The sequence below is a fragment of the Mirounga leonina genome, unplaced genomic scaffold (assembly GCF_011800145.1).
Source record: "Mirounga leonina isolate KUSES-001 unplaced genomic scaffold, KU_Mleo_1.0 Mir_376, whole genome shotgun sequence".
In the NCBI taxonomy this organism is placed as follows: Eukaryota; Metazoa; Chordata; class Mammalia; order Carnivora; family Phocidae; genus Mirounga; species Mirounga leonina.
Window position 1 is genome coordinate 7,857,636 of NW_023270718.1, and position 23,586 is coordinate 7,881,221.

The 23,586-nt window shown below is 43.1% G+C and overlaps 1 protein-coding gene across 3 annotated transcripts in view; it reads right to left on the reverse strand.

Moving 5' to 3' along the window:
• Positions 1-17,751, reverse strand: part of LOC117997779 (zinc finger protein 345-like) — a 62,293-nt gene extending 44,542 nt beyond the window's left edge. The window contains exons 1-2 of one of the 3 annotated variants that reach the window (XM_034986138.1): positions 17,475-17,751; positions 18-1,725 (exon numbers count right to left, since the gene is read on the reverse strand). In XM_034986138.1, coding sequence (XP_034842029.1) covers positions 18-1,725; positions 17,475-17,544 — 1,778 coding nt within the window. In that variant the 5' untranslated portion in view covers positions 17,545-17,751. Of the gene's footprint in view, positions 1,726-17,474 lie in introns of all 3 variants that reach the window. The other 2 variants (XM_034986139.1, XR_004675882.1) reach the window with 2 other exon arrangements.
• Between the last annotated feature and the right edge of the window lie 5,835 nt (positions 17,752-23,586).

The following is a 23,586-nucleotide window of genomic DNA, read 5'->3' on the forward strand; positions in this document are numbered from 1 at the left end:
CTGTATGAATTCTGTGATGCTGAGTAAGGGTTGAGAGTCTGTTAAAGAGCTTTCCACATTCTTGACATTTGTAAAATTTCTTTCCAGTATGCATTTGGAGATGTTCGGTCAGGGTTGAACATGATTTAAAGGCTTTGGAACATTCTTTACATTTGTAAGTTTTCTCTGCAGTATGAAGTCTGTGATGTCGAGTGAGGTGGGAGTGCCGGTTAAAGGCCTTTCCACACTCTTGACATTTGTAAGGTTTCTCTCCACTATGAATTCTGTGATGTTCACTAAAGTTCGAGGGCCAATTAAAGGCCTTGCCACATACTTGACATTTGTAAGGTTTCTCTCCTGTATGAATTCTGTGATGATAAGTAAGGACTGAGTGCTTCTTAAAGGTCTTTCCACATTCTTTACATTTATAAGGTTTCTCTCCAATATGCATTCGGTGATGTTCAGTCAGGGTTGAGCAGGATTTAAAGGCTTTGGCACATTCTTTACATTTGTAAGGTTTCTCTCCAGTATCAAATCTGTGATGTTGAGTGAGGTGTGACTGCTGGTTAAAGGCCTTTCCAGAATCTTGACATTTGTAAGATTTCTCTCCAGTATGGATTTTGTGATGTCGAATAAGTTTTGAGGGCCATTTAAAGGCTTTGCCACATTCTTGACATTTGTAAAGTTTCTCTCCAGTATGGATTTGCCTATGTCCATTTATTGATGAACTGTCCTTCAAGGTTTTATCACATTCTTCCCATTTGAATATTTTCTCTCCAGTATGCATTTGCTGATGTTGAGATGGTGTTGAGTGGCAGTCAACGGATTTGCCACATTCCTTAAAAATGGAAGTTTTCTCTCCCCCAGGGATTATCTTATTTATATTTAGCCTTGTTGACTGACTAAACATGGTCCCTGGTTTATTGCATCTGAATGGGTTTTTTCCCTCATGAATTCTCTGATGATCACCAATACTGGAGGACTGCTTAAGAGCTTTCCCACATTTATTATATTTATGAGGATGATCTCCCAAAGGGAGGCTCTTGTGTATAGTAAGGTTAGAGCTTTGATTAAAGCCTTCCCCACATTTATGACATCCATAATGGTTCTCTGGAAACCAAGTCCTCACACATCTATGAACATTGGAACCCTGGTTAAATGTTTTCTCAGATTCACTGCATTGAGCAATTCTGTCTCCATTGAAAAGGCTCTGGTAATTCTGTAGGGTTGACTCCTCAGTGAAGCACCTCTCATACGGATCTGACTTAGCACTTCGTTCTTCATTTCTAAATCTCTGATTATCAGAAATATTTGACTGAAAGGTCAAGCCAATTCTATCTTCAAAATGGTTCAAATCATTATTTTCAGCATGGACTAGGTAACTTTCCAGATTTTCCAAATGGTCTGTCCACAAATATGTATGTTTGAATATTTGATTGGAGCTTTTGCTTACAGAAACACAATGCTTTGCAGAAAGAGTTGACTTAAAAAGGGAGGTTTTCCACAATGTTTTATTTCCTTCACCATTTGGGGCAGTGAGATTCTTATTAAGGGCAACTGCGTTGGTTTGGGTATAGCCTCCAGGAAATCTTTGATGCCCTTCACTCCCCCCATCATTGTCCCAGTCTGTACTTAAGTGCAAAATCTCAACAGCACTATCTTGATATCTATGCATTGATACTTTTTGGAAAGAACCTTCTATGCTTGGCTTTAGCAGGAAACTCTGGGTGTCATGTGATGATGAAGCTGAAAGATATCAAATAAAAGTAAAACCATTGCACTTACTATTTTCAGATGAATATACTAAGGACTTCTACGATAGAATATTCAAGTCAATCAGACAATGTCAGAAAGATGGCTGAGAAGGAATCATCAGGACTTTATCCCTCCATGGACACATAACACTGCATACAACGTACTGACCACATATCTCAATAGATAATTCTGTGTTATTGTCACGATGTAGCACAAATCACTTTCCTATATCTCTAATAATCAGGAAAAGTGTCACATGAGCACAAAATTAGTAGAAGGATGGATATTTAAGCAGAAAAGTGAGGGGCGCGTGGGTGGCTCAGTCGTTAAACATTTGCCTTCGGCTCAGGTCGTGATCACAGGGTCCTGGGATTGAGCCCTGCATCGGGCTCCCTGCTCCGCGGGAAGCCTGCTTCTCCCTCTCCCACTCCCCCTGCTTGTGTTCCCTCTCTAATGGGGTCTCTGTCAAATAAATTAAAAAATCTTAAAAAAAATAAAAGATAAACAGAAAAGTGAAATGAACCAAATAGGATATAGTAAAAATAGGAATGTATCAACCATAGGAAGAGTATTTGTCAGGAAAGATCAACAATATTGACAGCCCGTAACTAAATTAAAAGAATAAAAGAGAAAAGACCAACTAAAATGAGAGATGAAGAAGTGAAAGCAGACACAGTATAACTGACCATAGGAATAAAAGTAATTATAAGGCAATGATGGATAATCAGTGCCCACAAACTGATACCAAAAGAGGAGTATAAATTTCAAAAAAGGTATAACCAATTTAGACTCCATCATTCAGAAATATAAAAAAGATAAAAAATGATCTACAACCACAAAGCAGAATGAAAGAGGAATAAAAACAAAAACAAACGAACAAAAACTCCCAACAAAGAAAAGTCTTAGGGCGCCTGGGTAGCTCGGTCCTTAAGTGTCTGCCTTGGGCTCAGGTCATGATCCCAGGGTCCTGGGATTAAGCCCCGCATCGGGGCTGCTCCGCGGGAAGCCTGCTTCTCCCTCTCCCACTCGCCCTGCTTGTGTTCCCTCTCTCGCTGTGTCTCTCTCTGTCAAATAAATAAAATCTTTATTTAAAAAAAAAATCGTGTGCCAAATGAATTAGTTGGATATTCAAACAGACAGTTAAGGAGAAAGTACTTCAAATCTCCTCAAACATTTCTAAGGAGTGAAGATAAGAAAAATCAGCAAAACACTCTCTCTGGGGTACCAGCATTACCAGGTTATCCAAGCCAGAAGAAGACTCTACAAGTAAAGAAGGTTAAAAATTACTACCTGTGAGGAATATTCACTCAAAGTCCACAATAATAGAGCAAACTGAATCAAAACCACATTTTTCCATTTTATAAGATAATCAAGTAGGAAATCATCCTGGAATTAAGGGTGTTCCAACATATGGAAAACCATTTTTTGAAGACTCCACATTAATAGAATGAAGATTAAAAATGACACGATCATGTTAAATGAGACAGAATACAAATATGGGCACATTGGACAACATGTCATGTTAAAATCACCATAGGTACAGAGAGAAGGAAACCCCTCAACCTAATGAACACCACAGATGTAGGAAAAGCTGAAATCTAACCTATTCAATAGTAAAAGACTGCTAGCTTCTCCTGTATGATCAGAAACAAGATAAAGAAGTGACCACACCACTGTCTTTGAATACAGTACTGGACATTCTAGACAGAACAATTATGCATCCAAAAATACATAAAAAGAATCCAAATTGAAAAAGAAACAGTAGGGCGCCTGGGTGGCTCAGATGGTTAAGCGTCTGCCTTCGGCTCAGGTCATGATCCCAGGGTCCTGGGATCGAGTACCACATCAGGCTCCCTGTTCCTTGGGAGCCTGCTTCTCCCTCTGCTTCTCCCTCTCTCTCTGTCTCTCATGAATAAATAAATAAAATCTTTAAAAAAAAAAAAAGAAAAACAGTAAAATTATCTCTGTTCACAGATGACATGATTATAGAAATCCCTAAAAAAACTAATTTTAATTTTTTTTACTGTTTTTTGTCATTGTTTGTATTATTTCTGCAAGTTTTTCCCTACTAGACTTCCCATTTTCAATTTTTTTATTATACAGTATAAAGATAAATGTTGGAATAAACAACTTCCAACAGAAGAACTAGAAAAGGAAGAAACTTAGATGAAATTTAGTAGAGGAATGAAATAATGAAGAAAAATCTGAAATAAATAAAATAGATATCAGATTAACACTAATAGAACACTGAAAGTAATGTCAATTTTAACCAACAAAACAAATAAACTGGTGATGGTTTAACTACATAAACCATTATATACTAACGAATAAGGTAATTTAGAAAAAAAGCAGATTAATTCCCAAAAATAGACAAGTTATTAAGACTGAATTAGGAACCTTGAACCAAAGAAATGGGAAATCTCCTTAGACCCATAAGAATGAACGTTCAATCTGGAATCAATACTCTCCCAACATAGAAAAGCCCAAGACCTAGGAATATTACTACATTTGATGGAGTCAATGAGTTCCCTAAATCAAATACTGCGTTGCATGATTCTTCTCCCTCCCTCTTTTGCTCAGACTCAGTATTTTCCTTTATTTCACCTTCTATATGACAAAGTCATTCTTCCGCTTTTTCCAGCCTACTCTTTACATCAAGCATGTTTCTATTCTCGCTTATTGCATTGTTCATCTGTTTGATTTTTTTAAAAGATTTATATATTTGAGAGAGAGAGAGAGAGAGATCTCAAGAGTATGAATGGGATCTGCAGAGGGAGAGGGAGAGAGGGAATCGCAAGCAGTCATCACACTGAGTGCAGAGCCTGACTTGAGGCGGATCACAGGACCCTCAGATCAAGACCTGAGCAGAAACCAAGAGTCAGTGGCTTAACCAAGTGAGTGCCCAAGCACCCCAATTATTTTTTAACTCTTATCTCTGTGATAAAGTTCTATTCTTTTCTCAACCCTTTGAGTATCCTTATGATTGTTGCCTTAATTCTCCATCAAGCACGTTACTCCCATCTGTTTCCATTATACCTCTAGCCTTGGCCTTATCTGCTTTTTTGTTTGGGATAAATTCTTTCATCTTGGCATTTTGTCTAAGTCTCTACCTTCTTGTGTGTGTTAGAAAAGCCAGTGATGGGTCCTACTATATCCTTCAGGCCAGTGGTCTGTAGAGACTCTCCTTGCCTGCTATGGGCAGTGTTTGGTGCCTGGCCTGAATGTGGCCAGTTTTAACTAGGTGAGCTCTGGCCTGCTTGTCAAAGTTGACCTGACATCAAGCCTACCAGAGCTGATGCCCTATAGAACTCTCTGCTCAGGAGATGTGATGTGGGCAGGGGCCCACCTTGCTGAGCCTGAGGCAAGCCTCACTGAGAAGAGCAGTCCCATCAGATCACAGGGGGGTGAGGCTTGGTGCAAGCAAGGCAGAGAGCCGGTGTCCTCACTGAGTGGGGCTCTGTGTTTATGCTACAGGCTGGAAGAGGAAAATGGTGCCATCCAACTCCCATGTTCTTGGAGACACATCTCACTGAATGTTTCCTCTCAGGAAAGTGCTCCTAGACTACTGAATATTCTCCCCACCATGTGCCCCAGGTGTTCTTTAGATGGCTGTTTCCCCGTTGTCTGCCTCCAGGTTGTTTGCCTGCCTTCTCTCCAGGAGCACAGTGCCCTCTTGACTATCTCATCCAAACCTGCTGACCATTAAAACTTCAGGCTTTAAGACATGCGAGTTCCATGAACTCGTGAAATTTATCCCCTCTCCCTTTCCAAGCCAATGGCTTTGGGGAAACCTTCTCCTTATGCGTTCCCCTGTGAGCTCCTCTGTCATGCTACTTTCTGTCCAACCACAATTCGCTGCCCTCCACAGCGATATACTCCTTTTCTCCCTAAACCATGTCTCCAAACTATCTGCCATCTTCAATGTTGCCTCTTCTCTCCTTTTCTTTGGGAGTTTGTCCTGTCAGTCTTCAGCCCAATTTCTGGGGTATTTAGGATGATCTGATAGTTATCTCGTGGTGTTCAGGGTATGTGATGAGTCTAGAATCCTCCTCCTCCACTGCCATTTCTTCTCCTGGAGAATCCTTATTGTTACAATGCTGTTAAAACTCATGGATTTGGGGCGCCTGGGTGGCTCAGTCGGTTAAGCGGCTGCCTTCGGCTCAGGTCATGATCCTGGGGTCCTGGGATCGAGCCCCACATCCGGCTCCCTGCTCAGCGGAGAGCCTGCTTCTCCCTCTCCCTCTGCCTGCCACTCTGCCTACTTGTGCTCTCTCTGTCAAATAAATAAATAAAATCTTAAAAAAAACAAAAACAAAAAAACAACAAAAAAAACTCATATGGATTTTACAAAGTTGGTACACAAACCCAACACATAAAAATTAGTTCTGTTTCTGTACAACAAAGAACAATTCCCGAAACAGAGACATCATACATTTAGAGCAACATCAACCCCCCCCAAAATGCTTCCAATTTAACATAATGGTAGAGGTCAAACCTGAAATGATGAAAAGTATAAAATATTGTGCAGGAATCAAAAGAAGGAATAAGTTGGAAACACATCCAAGTTCTTTCACTGGAATACTTGAAACACAATAAACTTGCCGAGATCTACAGAATAGTGAAATCTCTACCAAAATTCCAATGCCATTTTTGCAGAAAGATCAAAATGCACCCTAATTTTACATAGACGTCACGGGATAAACCGTACCCAAAATAATCTGGGAAATGAAGAGCACATTTCCTGATTTAAGGCATACAACAAGGCAGTTATCAAAATAATGTCCTATACACATGAAGACAGGAGTAGAATAATGGAAAAGTGTAGGAGAGCTAGAGGTGTACTTCAATCTTAATGTGTATGACAATGAACTGAAGATCTTGGTAAAATTCATATTCTGATGTGGATATTTGGGTGGGGTCTGAGTTTCCACATTTCACACGTGGGCAACTGATGTCAAACATTAACACTGTATACTTCAAACAGAATTCCAGGCCTGAATAGCAGATGAAGAGTTTCAAAAGGTTCCTACACAGGGGGAAGAGGATAGAGGTGAGCATGGAGTCCTTCCCTCCCTTGACCCTTCTTTCAAGCCAACTCCACCCCTGAATGACAAACTTGACCAGTCACTCTTCTCTGGACCTCCTTTTATTTATCCTTCTTCAAACCACCATGCCAACATATTCATGGAAATAGGTCCCTCTTTGACAAGTAATGCAGGTGCAATCTGCCTCTGGTTGCTAGGCTGGATTTCTTAGCTTGGACCCCACTGAATCCGTGGCCTTTATAAATATCAAGTTTTCCCTATATTTTACTAAATTCCCATGGCTTCAGGGTACAGGATCACTTGTGTTTCAACTTAGGCTTCCTCCTAAAAACTGACTTTGCCTAAAATGAGCACAGATATAAAACTTGGTTGCACTTTGTGGTACTCCCAGAAGAATCCACTTATAGGGGCGCCTGGGTGGCTCAGTCATTAAGCATCCGCCTTCAGCTCAGGTCATGATCCCAGGGTCCTGGGATTGAGCTCCGCATCGGCCTCCCTGCTCCGCAGGAGGCCTGCTTCTCCCTCTCCCACTCCCCCTGCTGTGTTCCCTCTCGCTGTCTCTCTCTCTAATAAATAAATAAATAATCTTAAAAAAAAAAAAGTAAAGAATCCACTTATACACAAAAGCCTTCATGTGACCTCTGGCCATTATTACACATTCTTCATTGGTGAAAGATGAGAGAGAGCACCCTGCAGGGAAATGGACTTAAGAAGCTCTCACAGAAATGATTGTTCTTCCATGTACCTTCTGGGATGCTCAGCCAATGAAGACCACAGGCTCTTCTAAGTCTTTCTATTCACTTCTTCACCCTGCTGGGCAGACTCTCCTCTTTCCCCTGTCCTTTCCTTTCTACAACAACGAACCTTTATCTCCCCTGAGATAAAGATCAATTTGCTTTCCTAGAACTTTATCCTCCTATGAATACTTAGCATTAGTTTGTTTTGGAGAGTAGGATAGCTTTCTTTACCTGCAACTTCTTAAGAAACTAGTTTTAACGTATATGGGGATATGCTTATCGGTAACTATTTCGCTTTCTTTTCTATTTAAGTATACTTGACAGGGCGCCTGGGTGGCTCAGTCGTTAAGCGACTGCCTTCGGCTCAGGTCATGGTCCCAGGGTCCTGGGATCGAGCCCCGCATCGGGCTCCCTGCTCGGCGGAAGCCTGCTTCTCCCTCTCCCACTCCCCCTGCTTGTGTTCCCTCTCTCATTGTGTCTCTGTCAAATAAATAAAATCTTTAAAATAAATAAATAAATAAAGTATACTTGACAGACAATGTTCCATTAGTTCCGATGTACAACACGGGGATTTCATAAGTATAGGTTCTACTGTGCTCACCACAAGTAGCTACCATCTGGCACCATAAAATATTATCATAATACCATTAAACGTGTTCCCTGTATTCTTTCATCCCCGTGACTTCTTATTCCACCACTGGAAGCCTGTCCTGCCCATTCCCATTTCCTCTTTTGGCCCATCATCCTTCTCCATTCCACACTGGTAACAATCAGATTATTCATTGTATTTATGGGTCTGTTTCTGCTTTTTTCATTGTGTCTTGTCATTTGTGACAACGTGGTTTGACCTAGGAGGTGTTATGCTATGTGAAATAAATCAGAGAAAGACAAATACCATACATATTCACTTATGTGTATAGTCAAAACCACAAAGTAAATGAACAAACAAGAGAAGAGACCCATGAATATCTATTTTCTTTTGAATAAAGTCCATCGATAATCTCAAGAACGATACAAATTCCAAGATTACACACATTCTATAATGTGGTCTGTTGTCCTGTAACATTTTTCCAATCCTGGCAGAAGACAGGAGGTTCCCAGGTCAAAGTCCAAGGATCTTATGGCTCCTGACACAGCAAACTTCATAAACTCCTTCATCACACTAATTTCACTTGCCAACTGCCCACCCCCGACTGACCCAGGGAGATGCTGCACGTGCAGTGGGTTTGTGTCCTATCTGTGAGACTCTGAGCATAGGAAACCCCAGTATCTTCAAGGAACATCTAGCATATCTGCCCAAACCTTTTGCCATGGAAAGAGACATCTGTTTTCTTGTACAAAAGGCACATCTGTCCTCTACCCAAGAGCAAGATGCTATCACTATATTCCCAAGCATTTTTATACATAAACATGAGTGGAATGACAATATAACTAAAATGTCAGTCAAGGAAATGCTAGTGCAGATCATGAGGTCACTGTATGATTTTAAGGAATAATAACAATACTGTATAAGGCACATGTATGTTTTGGTTTAGATATCCACAACAGTAACCAATACATTTTCCTTAATGATCTTTTGCTACTCATTTGGCAGTGATATGCAGTTACATGCAGTGTAAATGACAAACTCAATGTACCTGGAAGGTTTGACTTTAAGATCCTTCCAACCACTGGCCACAGAGCCAATTGTAAAGGTCTGGAAGACATCCAGATGCACATTGTACCACCACAGAAACATCCCTAGCCACTCTGTAAACCTAACAAAGAAGTGTGCATCCAAAATCATGGCAGAAATCTTTCACCCAAGGGCGCCTGGGTGGCTCAGTCGTTAGGAATCTGCCTTCGGCTCAGGTCATGATCCCAGGGTCCTGGGATCGAGCCCCACATCAGGCTCCCTGCTCCGCGGGAAGCCCGCCTCTCCCTATCCCACTGTCCCTGCTTGTGTTCCCTCTCTTGCTGTGTCTTTGTCAAATAAATAAATAAAATCTTTAAAAACAAAAAACTGACATTGAGTGTGTGTTCCTGGGAGATTACTAAACGTCACTAGAGCCAGGATAACATAGAGATAGATCAAAGGAGCAGTCCACTCCAAGATCTTGGCGATGTGAATCGATATCAAGAAATGACTTGTGTAGGGGTGCCTTGGTGGTTCAGTTGTTAAGCATCTGCCTTCGGCTCAGGTCATGATTCCAGGGTCCTGGGATCAAGCCGCGCATCGGGCTCCCTGCTCAGCAGGGAGTCTGCTTCTCTCCTGCCTGATGTTACCCCTGCTTCTGCCCTCTCTCTCCGTGTCAAATAAATAAATAAAATCTTAAAAAAAAAAAAAAAGGGTAAGAGAAGCAATTTCACATTGATCACAATGCACCTTCCCTGGGCCAGCACAGTGCCCAACTAGGAGGGACCAGCACAAACTCCAATTGTTCTACCATGAAAAAGAGAGCCTACAGTGGACATCCAGCTTTCCCCAAATGGCCAGCCACTTCCTGGGTGGTCCAATGACATCTCACCTCATAGGGATCCCTGGGGGAATCTGTGGTGCTGGACCCTGGGGATCACACAGACATGGAGAAAGTGGGTAGGGCTTACAGCAACCAGTGCTCAGATCTTAGAACTGCTGGACCAGGGGCGCCTGGGTGGCTCAGTTGGTTAAGCAACTGCCTTCGGCTCAGGTCATGATCCTGGAGTCCTGGGATCGAGTCCCACATCGGGCTCCCTGCTCGGCAGGGAGTCTGCTTCTCCCTCTGACCCTCCTCCCTCTCATGCTCTCTGTCTCTCATTCTCTCTGTCTCAAATAAATAAATAAAATCTTAAAAAAAAAAAAAAGAACTGCTGGACCAGACAGCGTTCCACCTTCCAGTCACACCGAATCAGAGATCCCCGGGAATCTGCCCACTTGCAGAGCTGAGATGAACCTACCTGGTTAAGGAGATTTGTCAGCAGCTGTGACTGACTTGGGTGTCCAGCTGATAGTTTGAACTAGAAAATTCTATGTTCTCTGTCTGGGTAGGTATGCAAGGTCTAAGTCACTTCCCATTCCTGAGCATAGCTTCCCTTCCTGCCCCACTAGGAAGCCTCAACAAAGACCCTGGACAACCACAGAGCCTCTCTTATAGGACTATGGGGAGAAAACCAAGCCGGTAGCACTGACCAAGTATTGAGCATAACCTCTTGCCCTGCATGAGCAGGGAGCCTGATCAGTGAATCTGGGCAGTCTCAGAGCCTCGCGTATGGTACTGCCCAGCAACAGAGAATACCCTTCAGTCCTGCCAAATTTTGGTGACTCTCGGCCAGCTAACCAGAGTTGCCAGCATAGGTTTGGAAAGCACTCAGGAGTCCATAGATGTCAATGGATATAGGTCTAGCCCTCTGTGCTCATAGGAGAATAAGTTTACATCCAAAATGATCGCATATGTTTTAAACCGGAAGCTACCAAGGTCCCACGATACCTCTAGAAGGAATGCCAAACAGTTGGCTACATCCTGATGACTGAGAATAAAACCACTCAAACTTGCCTTCATTCCATTTCAGTAAAGAAGGTATAGAAACAAGAGTGAGCAATTCTGCAGTATTCCAATGAAAATTAGGGTCAGACAGATACTTCCAATTTTCAAATGCACACAGGCTTTTTTTTTTTATTATGTTATCACCATTCACTACATCATTAGTTTTTGATGTAATGTTCCATGATTCATTGTGTATAACACCCAGTGCTCCATGCAGAACGTGCCCTCTTTAATACCCATCATCAGGCTAACCCACCCTCCCAGCCCCCTCCCCTATAGAACCCTCAGTTTGTTTCTCACAGTCCATAGTCTCTCAGATATGGCCTCAAGTGATCCTGTTATCAACCATTTACCATTGAATTAGAAAGTTCCAAGCTACTCCTAAGGCCCTGCAAGACCCTGTCTGGCTTAGGTGGGGATGGGGAGAGCAGTGACAATGGGCTTTCCATAACACAGGAGGGAAGGTCAGCTGTGAAGCCTACATCACTGGAATGGAGATGAGGAGTCAGAAGAACTGGAGAGGATTTAGAAAGAAAACAAGTACCATTTATCTTTCTAGATTCAGAGTCAGGAGTATAGCCTTGGACAGGGGTCCTCTCCCCACATGAAGAATTCATGCCCATGCTTAAACCTAGACAGGTTCCATCTCTTATGTTGGGATGCACGACCACTCCTAATAGAAGACTGCTTTCTTCCTAAGCTAGAACATCTACTCAGCACCCAGCCCTGTCCCATCTTTGTTTCCTTCAAATAAATGTTAAAAAAAAAAAAAAAAAGACTCATGAAGTCTCCAGGTTTTCACCTAATCAAACGGTTACAGTAAAGTGAGCAACTTGGATGATGTCACTTCCAAGAAGGGAAAAGAACAGTAAATAAAGAAATCTTACTTCTCCAATAGCAAAGGAAAGAGTGAAGTGTATCAATTAAACTACATGGAATTTAATATGCTCCCTAGAGAATTACCCCCATATTTAAATTAAATTTTGAATACCATGTCATTCCATGGAAACTATTCTTAAAATCTCTGATCAAGGTAGGTAAGCAACAGTTCATGAACACTGGGATAAGGAACACAGAGTGGATCCTACAGGAGTAATACCAGGTATATAAGAGACGATTTGCATGGGGAGAGTCTCAAACCAAGATACAGGAGATGTAGGAAACATAAATTCAATACAATATAGGGAAAACTATTCCTATTATGAATCTATAATATTTTTGTGCTTCCTCCTAGTTAGTTATGTTACTCCAAAATCTATCTTTAGCTTCATATAACACATCGCATTCTGTGCATATCCAAACCATGAAACTCTGCTTGTGTTCTCTATGCTCACAAGAACAGGAGAAACATATAGGGTAAAATTTTATAAATTTTATAATAATAGTCCTTGAGAATTCTGTAGCTATGGCTTATCATTATATTTGTAGTGACTTTGTTCAGTTAGCAGTTGTCAAGTAGTACCCCTGGACATTAGATGGTCAGCCATGGTTCAGTACAAGAAAAAGAAACAAACATTTAAAAAAAATCACTCATGGGCGCCTGGGTGGCTCAGTTGGTTAAGCAACTGCCTTCGGCTCAGGTCATGATCCTGGAGTCCCAGGATCGAGTCCCGCATTGGGCTCCTTGCTCAGCAGAGAGCCTGCTTCTCCCTCTAACCCTCCTCCCTCTCATGCTCTCTGTCTCTCATTCTCTCTCTCACAAATAAATAAAATCTTAAAAAAAAAAAATCACTCATGAGGGGCGCCTGGGTGGCTCAGTCGTTAAGCGTCTGCCTTCGGCTCGGGTCATGATCCCAGAGTCCTGGGATTTAGCCCCACGTCGGGGCTCCCTGCTCCACGGGAAGCCTGCTTCTCCCTCTCCCACTCCCCCTGCTTGTATTCCCTCTCTCGCTGTCTCTCTCCCTGTCAAATAAATAAATAAAATATTAAAAAAAAAAAAATCACTCATGACAACCTTTTTCAAAATCTTAGCAAAAAAAAAAATCTTACAAATACTGGAATAGAGGGGTGCCTGGGTGGCTCAGTCGTTAAGCGTCTGCCTTCGGCTCAGGTCATGATCCCAGGGTCCTGGGATCGAGCCCCGCATCGGGTTCCTTGCTCCGCGGGGAGCCTGCTTCTCCCTCTCCCACTCCCCCTGCTTGTGTTCCCTCTCTCGCTGTGTCTCTCTGTCAAATAAATAAAATCTTTAAAAAAAACAAAAACAAAAACAAATACTGGAATAGAGAAATACACTCAAAACCATTCTATGAGGTCAGCCTTACCCTGATACCAAAGCAGGATATACACAATACCAAAAGATAAAGGGCTGGTTTATCTGATAAAAGTTTTGTTACTATGGCTTTCTTTTGACATCCATTTGCATGTAGAAAATCTCAAATATAGTCAAAAAAAAAAAAAGAAACACACTGAAAATAATTATCCATCTCTAGATATCCATCTCCGCCTGGATCCTTTCAGATATATTAACAAACACAGTTAACCATTGAATAACATGCTTTTGATCAGTAAGGGTCCATTTATATACACAGATGAGTTTGTTTTGATAAATACACTGCACTCCTGTAAATGTGTTTTCTCTTCATTATGATTGCCTTAATATTTTATTTCCTCAAATTACTTCATTATAAAAATAAGGTATATATTACAGACCACATACAAAGAATGCGATGACTGTTCACGATCTAGGTAAGGCTTCTGGTCAGCAAGAGGCTATTTCCATGCAAAAGTAGGTATGGTTAGGGCGCCTGAGTGGCTCAGTCGTTAAGTGTCTGCCTTCGGCTCAGGTCATGATCTCAGGGTCCTGGGATCAAGTCCCACATGGGCTCCCTGCTCGGCGGGAAGCCTGCTTCTCCCTCTGCCCCTCCCCGTGCTTGTGTTCCCTCTCTCACTGTCTCTCTCTCTCTGTCAAAATAAATAAATAACATCTTTAAAAAAAAAAAAGTAGGTATGGTTTTGTTTTGGGGACTCAAAAGATACACAGAAATTTTCAACTGTGGAGGGGTTAGCTCCCCTCATTCCTACATTGTCCATAGCTAAAATGTAAATTGATCTAGTGTTTTCTCTCTATAATAAAGATTCTGATTAAGAATCACATCTGAGGGGTGCCCAGGTAGCCCAGTTGGTTAAGTGCCTGCCTTCAGCTCAGGTCATAATCTTAGGGTCCTGGGATCCAACCCAGCAATGCATTGGGCTCCCTGCTCAGCAGGAGGGGAGTGGTTTGCTTTTCCCTCTCCCTCTGCCCCTCCCCCCGCACATGGGCTGTCTCTCAAATAAATAAAATCTTTAAAAAAAGAAAAGTAGGGACGCCTGGGTGGCTCAGTCGGTTAAGCGTCTGCCTTCGGCTCAGGTCATGATCCCAGAGTCCTGGGATCGAGTCCCGCATCGGGCTCCCTGCTCTGCGGGGAGCCTGCTTCTCCCTCTGCCTCTGTCTCTCTCTCTGTCTCTCATGAATAAATAAATAAAATCTTAAAAAAAAAAAAAAAAAAAAGTAATCATGTCTGAAAAGTGGTTTTCACTTCTGTTGTGAATTCTCTGATGTTATTTAGATTTGTTTTCCATTACAGTTTACCAATTATTTATGTCCTTTATGTTTTAGCCTTTATAAAGACTGTTCTTGGGGCGCCTGGATGGCTTAGTCGATAAGCGTCTGCCTTCGGCTCAGGTCATGATCCCATGGTCCTGGGATGCAGCCCCGCGTCGGGCTCCCTCCTCAGCGGGAAGCCTGCTTCTCCCTCTCCCACTCCCCCTGCCCGTGTTCCTTCTCTCACTGTGTCTTGCTCTGTCAAATAACTAAAAATAAATTATTTAAAGTGGTTTGAAGGATTACTTTCAGTATGGACTAGGTGACTCGCCACGATTACCAGATGTCCTTCCAGAAAATTCATGTTTTAAAAAGTGGATTTGGGTCCTTGGGTTCAAAGACATCGTTCTACGAATATAAGTGACTTAGGTGGGGTTTTCCCCCAAATGATTTATATCCTTGATCTCTTCTGGCAGTAAGATTTCATTATGGGTAGATGAATGGATAAAGAAGATGTGGTATAGATATACAATGGACTACTATGCAGCCGTTAAAAAAAAAAACAAAAACAAAAAAACCAAAAAAAACCAAAATCTTGCCATTTGCCACGACGTGGATGGAAGTAGAGGGTATTATGCTACATGAAACAAGTCAATCAGAGAAAGACATGTATCATATGATCTCAGTGATAGGAGGAATTCTTAATCTCAGGAAACAAACAGGTTTGTTGGAGTGGTGTGGGGTGGGAGGGATGGGGTGCCTGGGTGATAGACACTGGGGAGGGTATATGCTATGGTGAGTGCTGTGAGTTGTGTAAGACTGATGAATCACAGACCTGTACCTCTGAAACAAATAATACATTATATGTCAAAAAAAAAGAAAAAGAAAAAGAAGATAGTAGGAAGGGAAAAATGAAGGGGAGAAATCGGAGGGGGAGACGAACCATGAGAGACTATGGATTCTGAGAAACAAACTGAGGGTTTTAGAGGGGAGGTGGGCGGGGGGATGGGTTAGCCTGGTGGTGGGTATTAAAAGAGGGCACATATTGAATGGAGCATTGGGTGTTATACACAACCAATGAATATGGAACACTATATCAAAAACTAATGATGTAATGTATGCTGAAAAACATAATAAAATTTTAAAAATAAATTAAAAAAAATGTTAAATAAAATAGATTTCATTATGGGTAACTGTCCGTATTGGGTTATTCCCAGCATAACATCCTTCCTGTCCTTCACTACCCCCATCCCCTTCCCAGTCATTCATTAAGTATAAATACTCAGGGCCACTGCTTCCACCTCTTCCCATATCACTCTATGCCAAGAATCTTCTTTGCCTGTCTTTGCCAACACACCTAGGGTATGATTGCAAGACACAACTAAAAGATGTAGGGTGCCTGGGTGGCTCAGTCATTAAGCGTCTGCCTTCAGCTCAGGTCATGGTACTAAGTTCCTGGGATCAAGCCCCGCATCGGGCTCCCTGCTCCGCGGGAAGCCTGCTTCTCCCTCTGCCACTCCCCCTGCTTGTGTTCCCTCTCTCGCTGTGTCTCTCTCTGTCAAATAAATAAATAAAATCTTTAAAAAAAAAAGAAAAAGAAAATCCTAATCATTAAATTCCCATGAAGTAAAATTACATTACTGAACAAAACGACTTTTGAAATATGGGGTTTGGGATGCCTGGGTGGCTCAGTTGGTTAAGCGTCTGCCTTCGGCTCAGGTCAGGAACTCAGGGTTCTGGGATCCAGCCCCACATTGGGCTCCCTGCTCAGCAGGGAGTCTGCTTCTCCCTCTCCTTTTGCCTTTCCCCTGCTCATTCTCTCTCACTCGCTCTGTCTCGCACTAATAAATAAAATCTTTTAAAAATCTCATATTAACTAATTAGAAAGTGAAAAGACACATGAGAAAGTCACAAGAACTTCATATAAGACAGAATTATAAAATGATGCTATTATTAAAAAATAAGGTAATCAGGGGCGCCTGGTGGCTCAGTCGTTAAGCGTCTGCCTTCGGCTCAGGTCATGGTCCCAGGGTCCTGGGATCGAGCCCCGCATCGGGCTCCCTGCTCCGCGGGGAGCCTGCTTCTCCCTCCCCCACTCCCCCTGCTTGAGTTCCCTCTCTCGCTGTGTCTCTCTCTGTCAAATAAATAAATCTTTAAAAAATAAAAATAAAAAAAATAAGGTAATCATTGAAACTTTATTAAGGCTACAAGTTCTGAGTTCTAAATGTGCTAGTTCCACAATAGCATTATTTATGTTGGAAATCTAGGAAACAAATAGAGACATTACATTATTTCACCATTGAGGAATGGAACTCATAGAGTGGAAACTTCTATATTAGTTAATATGAAAAAGAATGAACTTTTGAAGGGAAATAAAAGAGTACATTTTCTCATTTTAGGGAGGTGCTTTGTTATCTGATGAAGTTACTGAGTCTCAATTTTACAAGATTAAGATTAAAGCCTCCGTAACATTGGAAAGCATAAACCAGAAAACATTAGATATCTGTCTCAAGTATTCCCGGAATTTCTCCACCAAACCCCAATGTGCATACAACTACCCTGACCTACTTCTCCCATGAGGAAAAATAGAATTTACCAAGGGCTTAGCATAGAATTCCTCAGAAATAGGAGGATTTTCCCAGGGCCCTCACAGCTATGGAGAAGCTCTCAGGCTATGGAGGATCTCCCGCTCCCAGGAGAGTCCCCTGGCCCTCCCTGTGGATGTGATGGACCATCACTGGAGCTGAAGGAGAATCCCTAGAGAATGTAAGAGCATGAGAATGTTGGCTAGCAGATGTCTCTTTGTGAGAGAGAGAGAAATAAAACTGGGCGTCTCCAACTGATTTTCATTCAAGGAGAGCTACTCAAACCACACCTACCTTCCTCCTTCAGTTTTGGACCTCCCCTGTCATCTGCCTCATTCATTCCCACCTACCTGGATGAAAGGCTACTGTCTCCTTTCTCTTCACATCCCAGAGCTGCTTCTCTTGCTCCAAAAACATCATCAGGTCTGGCTTTGACAGAATCAGACCTGTTTATGAGGAAAAAGGAAAATGAGTATTGCTGTAGATTCTAACTTTCCATCAGGATTGTGTTCAGTACAGAAGAGAGGATATTGTAGAATTCTAGAAAATGGTTTCCCAAAAGCTGTTGCCCAACAGTCCCTTTAGAGCACACAGGAGGGGCGCCTGGGTGGCTCAGTCGTTAAGCTGAGCCTTCCGCGCAGGTCATGATCCCAGGGTCCTGGGATCGAGTCCCACATCGGGCTCCCTGCTCGGCGGGAAGCCTGCTTCTCCCTCTCCCACTCCCCCTGCTTGTGTTCCTGCTCTCGCTTTCTGTCTCTGTCAAATAAATAAGTAACATCTTAACACACACACACACACACACACAGGAAGCATTTCCAATGTTCACATCCTAATCTCCACTTCCAAGTAGTAGACATAAGAACTGGAAATGTCAGTTTAAGATGTGAGCAGTACCATTCTATGCCGCTAAGTGTTTAGAATTGCCACTCATATATGGAAGTGATGATGTTGCTTTGAGGAAGGGGAAGCTAAGGCTGAAAAGGAAACACCATGAAGGTGTTTCACTCCATCAGAAACCTCTACTTATTTCCCTTTCTGCCTCGATCTGAATTCCAATCATTCAAAGAGGAATCTTCCAAGAGACAGTCTACACAGGAGGGAAGAAATCCCAGAGTGGGCTTTAGGAAATTTGGAAGGAGTCATCCTCACCCAGGAAGAGGAGGTGTCCGTAGTTCTCTAACATCACATCCCTGTACAATTCCCGCTGAACGAGGTTCAGGCATCCCCACTCCTCCTGGGAGAATTCGATGGCCACATCCCTGAATGTCAGCAGTCCCTGCAATAAATACCACAGTTACCAAGTGGCCACTGGCAGAGTTCACAATGGTCCCTAAGATGAAAGAGGGAGTTAATGTCACCACCCAGAACCAGACCTGACGTTTCCTTCTCTGTGACGTGAGTGCGGAGTAAAAGAAAAACCTATGGGATGGAGGGCTGACGGACTGGAAAGTTTCGCTCCCAGAAGTCAACTCTATCAACTACAAAGACGTTGTGTAGCCACTGAGTTCGGCTCCCCACTCAGTGCGGAATCTGCTTCTCCCTCTTCCCCCTTTCCTCACCCATGTGCTCTCGCGCGCTCTCTCTCTCTCTCAAATATGAAAATGTTTTCTGGCGAGAAACTCAGAACAAAGAAGTTTACATCTGAAATGTGATAGTTTCTGCATATTGCTCAGTATATTATGTTCCTTACAAATATAGGATAGAGCGCCCTCCTTGTCGGTGCAAACTGTTGGGATGTGAGAGCGGAGCCAATGGTGAAGAAAGAATTCTTGAGACATTTCTGATGGAAATGTTGGGGTTCAGGAGTGAATGATGGAGAAAGAACTGTTGAGGCAGCTGTGGTGCAAAAAATGTAGTCTTAAAGTTCGGGGAGAGGACCCGTGGGTAGAAAGAGCTGAACTGAAGTTGTGAGCAGTGACTGATTATATGCTTTCAAGTGCGGAGGGGGTGAGGGATAGCACAAGGCTCTCAGGAATTTGGAAGCAAGTTTCCAGGACCATGAGGGCCTAGCTGGTGTTATGAGGAGGTCACTTACTGTCTAGTAACACTTTAGTCATGAGACCTTCAGGTATTTTTCAGTGGACCATATGCTTGAAGGATGATGGCCACCATCTATTTGGTGGTAGAGATAGAGGACATTTCCAAAGGGATTTTCCTATGTTCAAGAGGAATGACAGGATCCTGGAGGTCTGGCTATTGTCCAGCTAAGGCTGTTTTTGCTTCCAACAAAACATTAACATGAGGCAGTTGTGAATTCCTGAGAAATGTCATACTCTGCCTATCTCAGGTATTTATCAACGGATTGGAAGTTGAAGGAAATTTAATTTCGTCCACACTTCTTTTGACTTTGTTCTCCTCATCAGAAACTACAAGCAAGGGGCACCTGGATGGCTGAGTTGGCTAAGGGTCTCTCTTCAGCTCAGGTCATGATCCCAGGCTCCTGGCATAGAGCCCTGAGTTCGGCTCCCCACTCAGTGCGGAATCTGCTTCTCCCTCTTCCCCCTTTCCTCACCCATGTGCTCTCGCGCGCTCTCTCTCTCTCTCAAATATGAAAATGTTTTCTGGCGAGAAACTCAGAACAAAGAAGTTTACATCTGAAATGTGATAGTTTCTGCATATTGCTCAGTATATTATGTTCCTTACAAATGACAAGAGGGAAAATATGAACATTACAGGGGAGGGATTTGGCAGTGACCACCAAGCCAATAAAAGAAGTTAACAGCAGCTGCACGGAAAGAAATTGGTATCAGTCCCTAAGGCACATCAAGGACACACCATCACTGGTATTTCTTGTGGTCTGAAAACAGTAATTCAGAATATAAATCTAATTATGAAAATACAGTGGATATACATATACACACAATCCAATCACCTACAGTTTCTGTACAGGCTGCTTTTAGGCAAGCAGGCTTGAGCAAAGGGATGGAGAAAGGGCCCACAGCGACCCCTTGGCTGGGTTTGGGCAGGCCCAACCCACCTCACAGTAGCCATAGGCCCTAACTAACCAATGGGATTCTGACAACCAGGGACATAGACCAAAAAAGGGAAAGTTCCATCTGTCGCCATAACCCCCCACCCTGGGGGCGAGTGGGTGGCTCAGTCATTAAGCGTCTGCCTTTGGCTCAGGTCATGATCCCAGTGTCCTGGGATCCAGTCCCGCATCGGGCTCCCTGCTCCGCGGGAAGCCTGCTTCTCCGTCTCCCACTCCCCCTGCTTGTGTTCCCTCTCTCGCTGTATCTCTCTCTGTCAAATAAATAAAATCTTTAAAAAAAAGAAAACCCCCCACCCAGTGCTCCTTGCAGCCTATCCTCTGCTCTCCTGCCTGGTGCTCTTTTGCAGTGTATTCCATAAACTTTTATATCCTTTGCTCGGCCTTAGGTGAATTCTTTTCCGTGCCCGCTTGACTGGCTTCCACCCAATCACTGAGCCACGTTTGGGGCTCCCATCTGACTGAGACACCACAGAGTCCATGTGCTGTAATAGCTAGTTTATTTCATTTTTTTATTTTGATTTTTAAAGATCTATATTTTGTTCTTTTTAAAGATTGTATTTATTGGAACGCCTGGGTGGCTCAGTGAGTTGGGCATCAGCCTTTGGCTCAGGCCATGACCCCAAGGTCCTGGGATCACACCCCGCATGGGGAATCCTTGCTCAGCAGGAAGCTTGCTTCACCCTCTGCCTGCACTTCCCCCTGCTTGTGCTCGCTCTCACTCTTTTTCTGACAAAGAAATAAAATTTTTTTAAAAATGATTGTATTTTTTTATGTGAAAGAGAGAGAGAGCACAAGGAGGCAGAGCGGCAGGGAGAAGGAGAGGGAGAAGCAGGCTCCCCGTCCATCGGGGAGCCGGTGTGGGGCTGGATCCCAGAACCCTGGGATCAAGACCTGAGCTCAAGGCAGAAGGGAGACTCTTAACCGATCGAGCCACCCTGGGGCCCAAGACTTTTTTCTATTTTAGAGGAGATGGGCAGGGGCAGAAGGAGAGGGAGAAAGAAATCTCAAGCTGACTCCCCTCTGAGCACAGCACCAGAAGCGGGATACCGTTCTAGGACCCTGAGATCCCGACCTGAGCTGAAATCAACAGTCCAAGCTTAGCCGACTGAGACAGCCGGGGGAACCTCTAGTGTGTTTGAAAAGAATATCTTTTTCACATTCTAAAGACCAAGACTCTCCCACCCCCTTTTTTTAGAATATAACTTTCCCAGTTATTCTGGACCTCATACCCATCTGGGATGGTATATTGGTGCATTTTCTTACTCCTGGGCTACATAGAGCTGATCAAGCATCCAGACGGGACCTAAATGAGAAATGTTTTCCCTCCCTGATTTCCCAGCACCGGACCTCATCAACAACAGGAATCTTGGACTCAACGCCTTCCCCTCTGGATCTGCCACCAAGGGAATAGTTTCCAATACTTGCAGGACTTTAATCCAAAGTGACAACTGTTGATGCCCTATTGGAAGCCAGGTTGGAGACACAGGCGAGAAGGCTCTGGGATATAGAGTATTCTGAAGACCTAACCTTGAGTATCACTTCTGAAAAGATCTTAAAAATAGGTGAAAACATAAGGGAGAAACATCAAACTAGAGGAATCAACATTTGCAATTTCTTTCTTTTTTTATTAACACATAATGTATTATTTGTTTCAGGGCTACAGGTCTGGGATTCATCAGTCTTACACAAATCACAGCGCTCACCATAGCACATACCCTCCCCAGTGTCCATACCCAGCCACCCCATAACATTTGAAATTTCTAAATGCAAGGAATCTACGGAGAAAAAGATGACACAGTCTCTCCCGGGACACCAGGCTTACCTGAGAACTGGTCATTTCTTCTTTCACCTCGACCTCCAGTTTTCTTTCTCACAAGATGTCTGTGGAGAAATCACAGCCTCATTAGGAGAAAAATCCCCTTAAAATCACCAACAGAGCTTCTCCACCTGAAACTGCTAACCTGCAGGCAAGACTTTGAAATGCAGAAAAGGCCCAGCTTCCTAGTCCTTTGCATCAGGAGCTATTCAGAAACTCTGAGCTCCTACTTGGAGACCAATCCCTGACTTTTCCTTAATGGCTTTCCAGGGGTGGGGTGGGGGGAGGAAATCCCCTCCCACAGCCACCCACAAATTCAGCTACAGCCTAGGAACCTTGTGCTTCATGAACCTAAGCCTCCCTGACTCATGTGGCAGACCCTGTTAACCTCTCCTTGAGCCAAAGCCTGCTCTCAACTCTCATAAAATAACCTGAAGGCTTCGTGCTTACCCCTGGCTTCACTGAAAATCACCTGGAGCCCTTAATTAACACAACACTGTTGTTTCCACCCAAATCAATGGACAGAATCTGAGGGCGAAGCCACCAGATATAATCCTTTTGGAAACTCCACACGTGATCCTACTGGGAAGTAACTGGGGAGGTGACCAGGCAAAGCATGGTAACCAAGGATGTGGTTGTGTCCAGATTAAATCCATGCCTTCTCCACTGATCAGAGTTTCTGATGATTAACACATTCTCCCTCTTTCTGCTACACAGAGGGAGACGCCTTACAAATGGAGCTTTCCCTTATAAATGCAAATGTCCCGGGGCGCCTGGGTGGCTCAGTCGTTAAGCGTCTGCCTTTGGCTCAGGTCATGATCCCGGGGTCCTGGGATTGAGCCCCATATCGGGCTCCCTGCTCGGCGGGAAGCCTACTTCTCCGTCCTCCACTCCCCCTGCTTGTGTTCCCTCTCTCGCTGTGTCTCTGTCAAATAAAATCTAAAAAAAACCCCCAAAAAACCTGGCTCTTTAAAAAATAAATAAATGTAAATGTCCCTTTCAAAAGTAAACACAGGATTTGAGAGCTTTTCCTTTATCTGCCTTTTATTTAAAATAACCAGCCTACGAGCACCTGGGTGGCTCAGTAGTTAAGCGTCTGCCTTTGGCTCGGATCAGGATCGCAGGGCCCTGGAATCGAGCCCCGCCTGGGGCTCCCCGCTCAGCAGGAAGCCTGCTTCTCCCTCTCCCACTCCCCCTGCTTGTGTTCCTTCTCTCGCTGTGTCTCTCTCTGTCAAATAAATAAATAAAATCTTTTAAGAAAAAAAAATTTTTAAATAAAATAACCAGCCTAAAATAATGCTTAGGCCAAAGAAACATATTTTAGGGTGACAAAATGCTCCCTTTCAGTATGTAAATGTTTATCTTCATAAGTAACTGCCACACAGTTTTCCAAAGCGAACGTGCTTTTTACCTTCCCATCAGCGATATATGAGAATTCTAATTCTCAACATTCTCAGGAAAATTTGATATTATCCTTTTTATTTTACCCATTCTAGAATATATTGAGTGGTTTCTCCCCGTAAAATATAAAGTCTTCTTACAACAGTTGTCCTGGTGACTGAAATGAAAACCACTGAAAAGCATCAAGTTTAACGAACAAAGAAAAAAGCAGCTAGATTAATGGTTCAGCAAGACGCCATTTCAAAATAAGTAA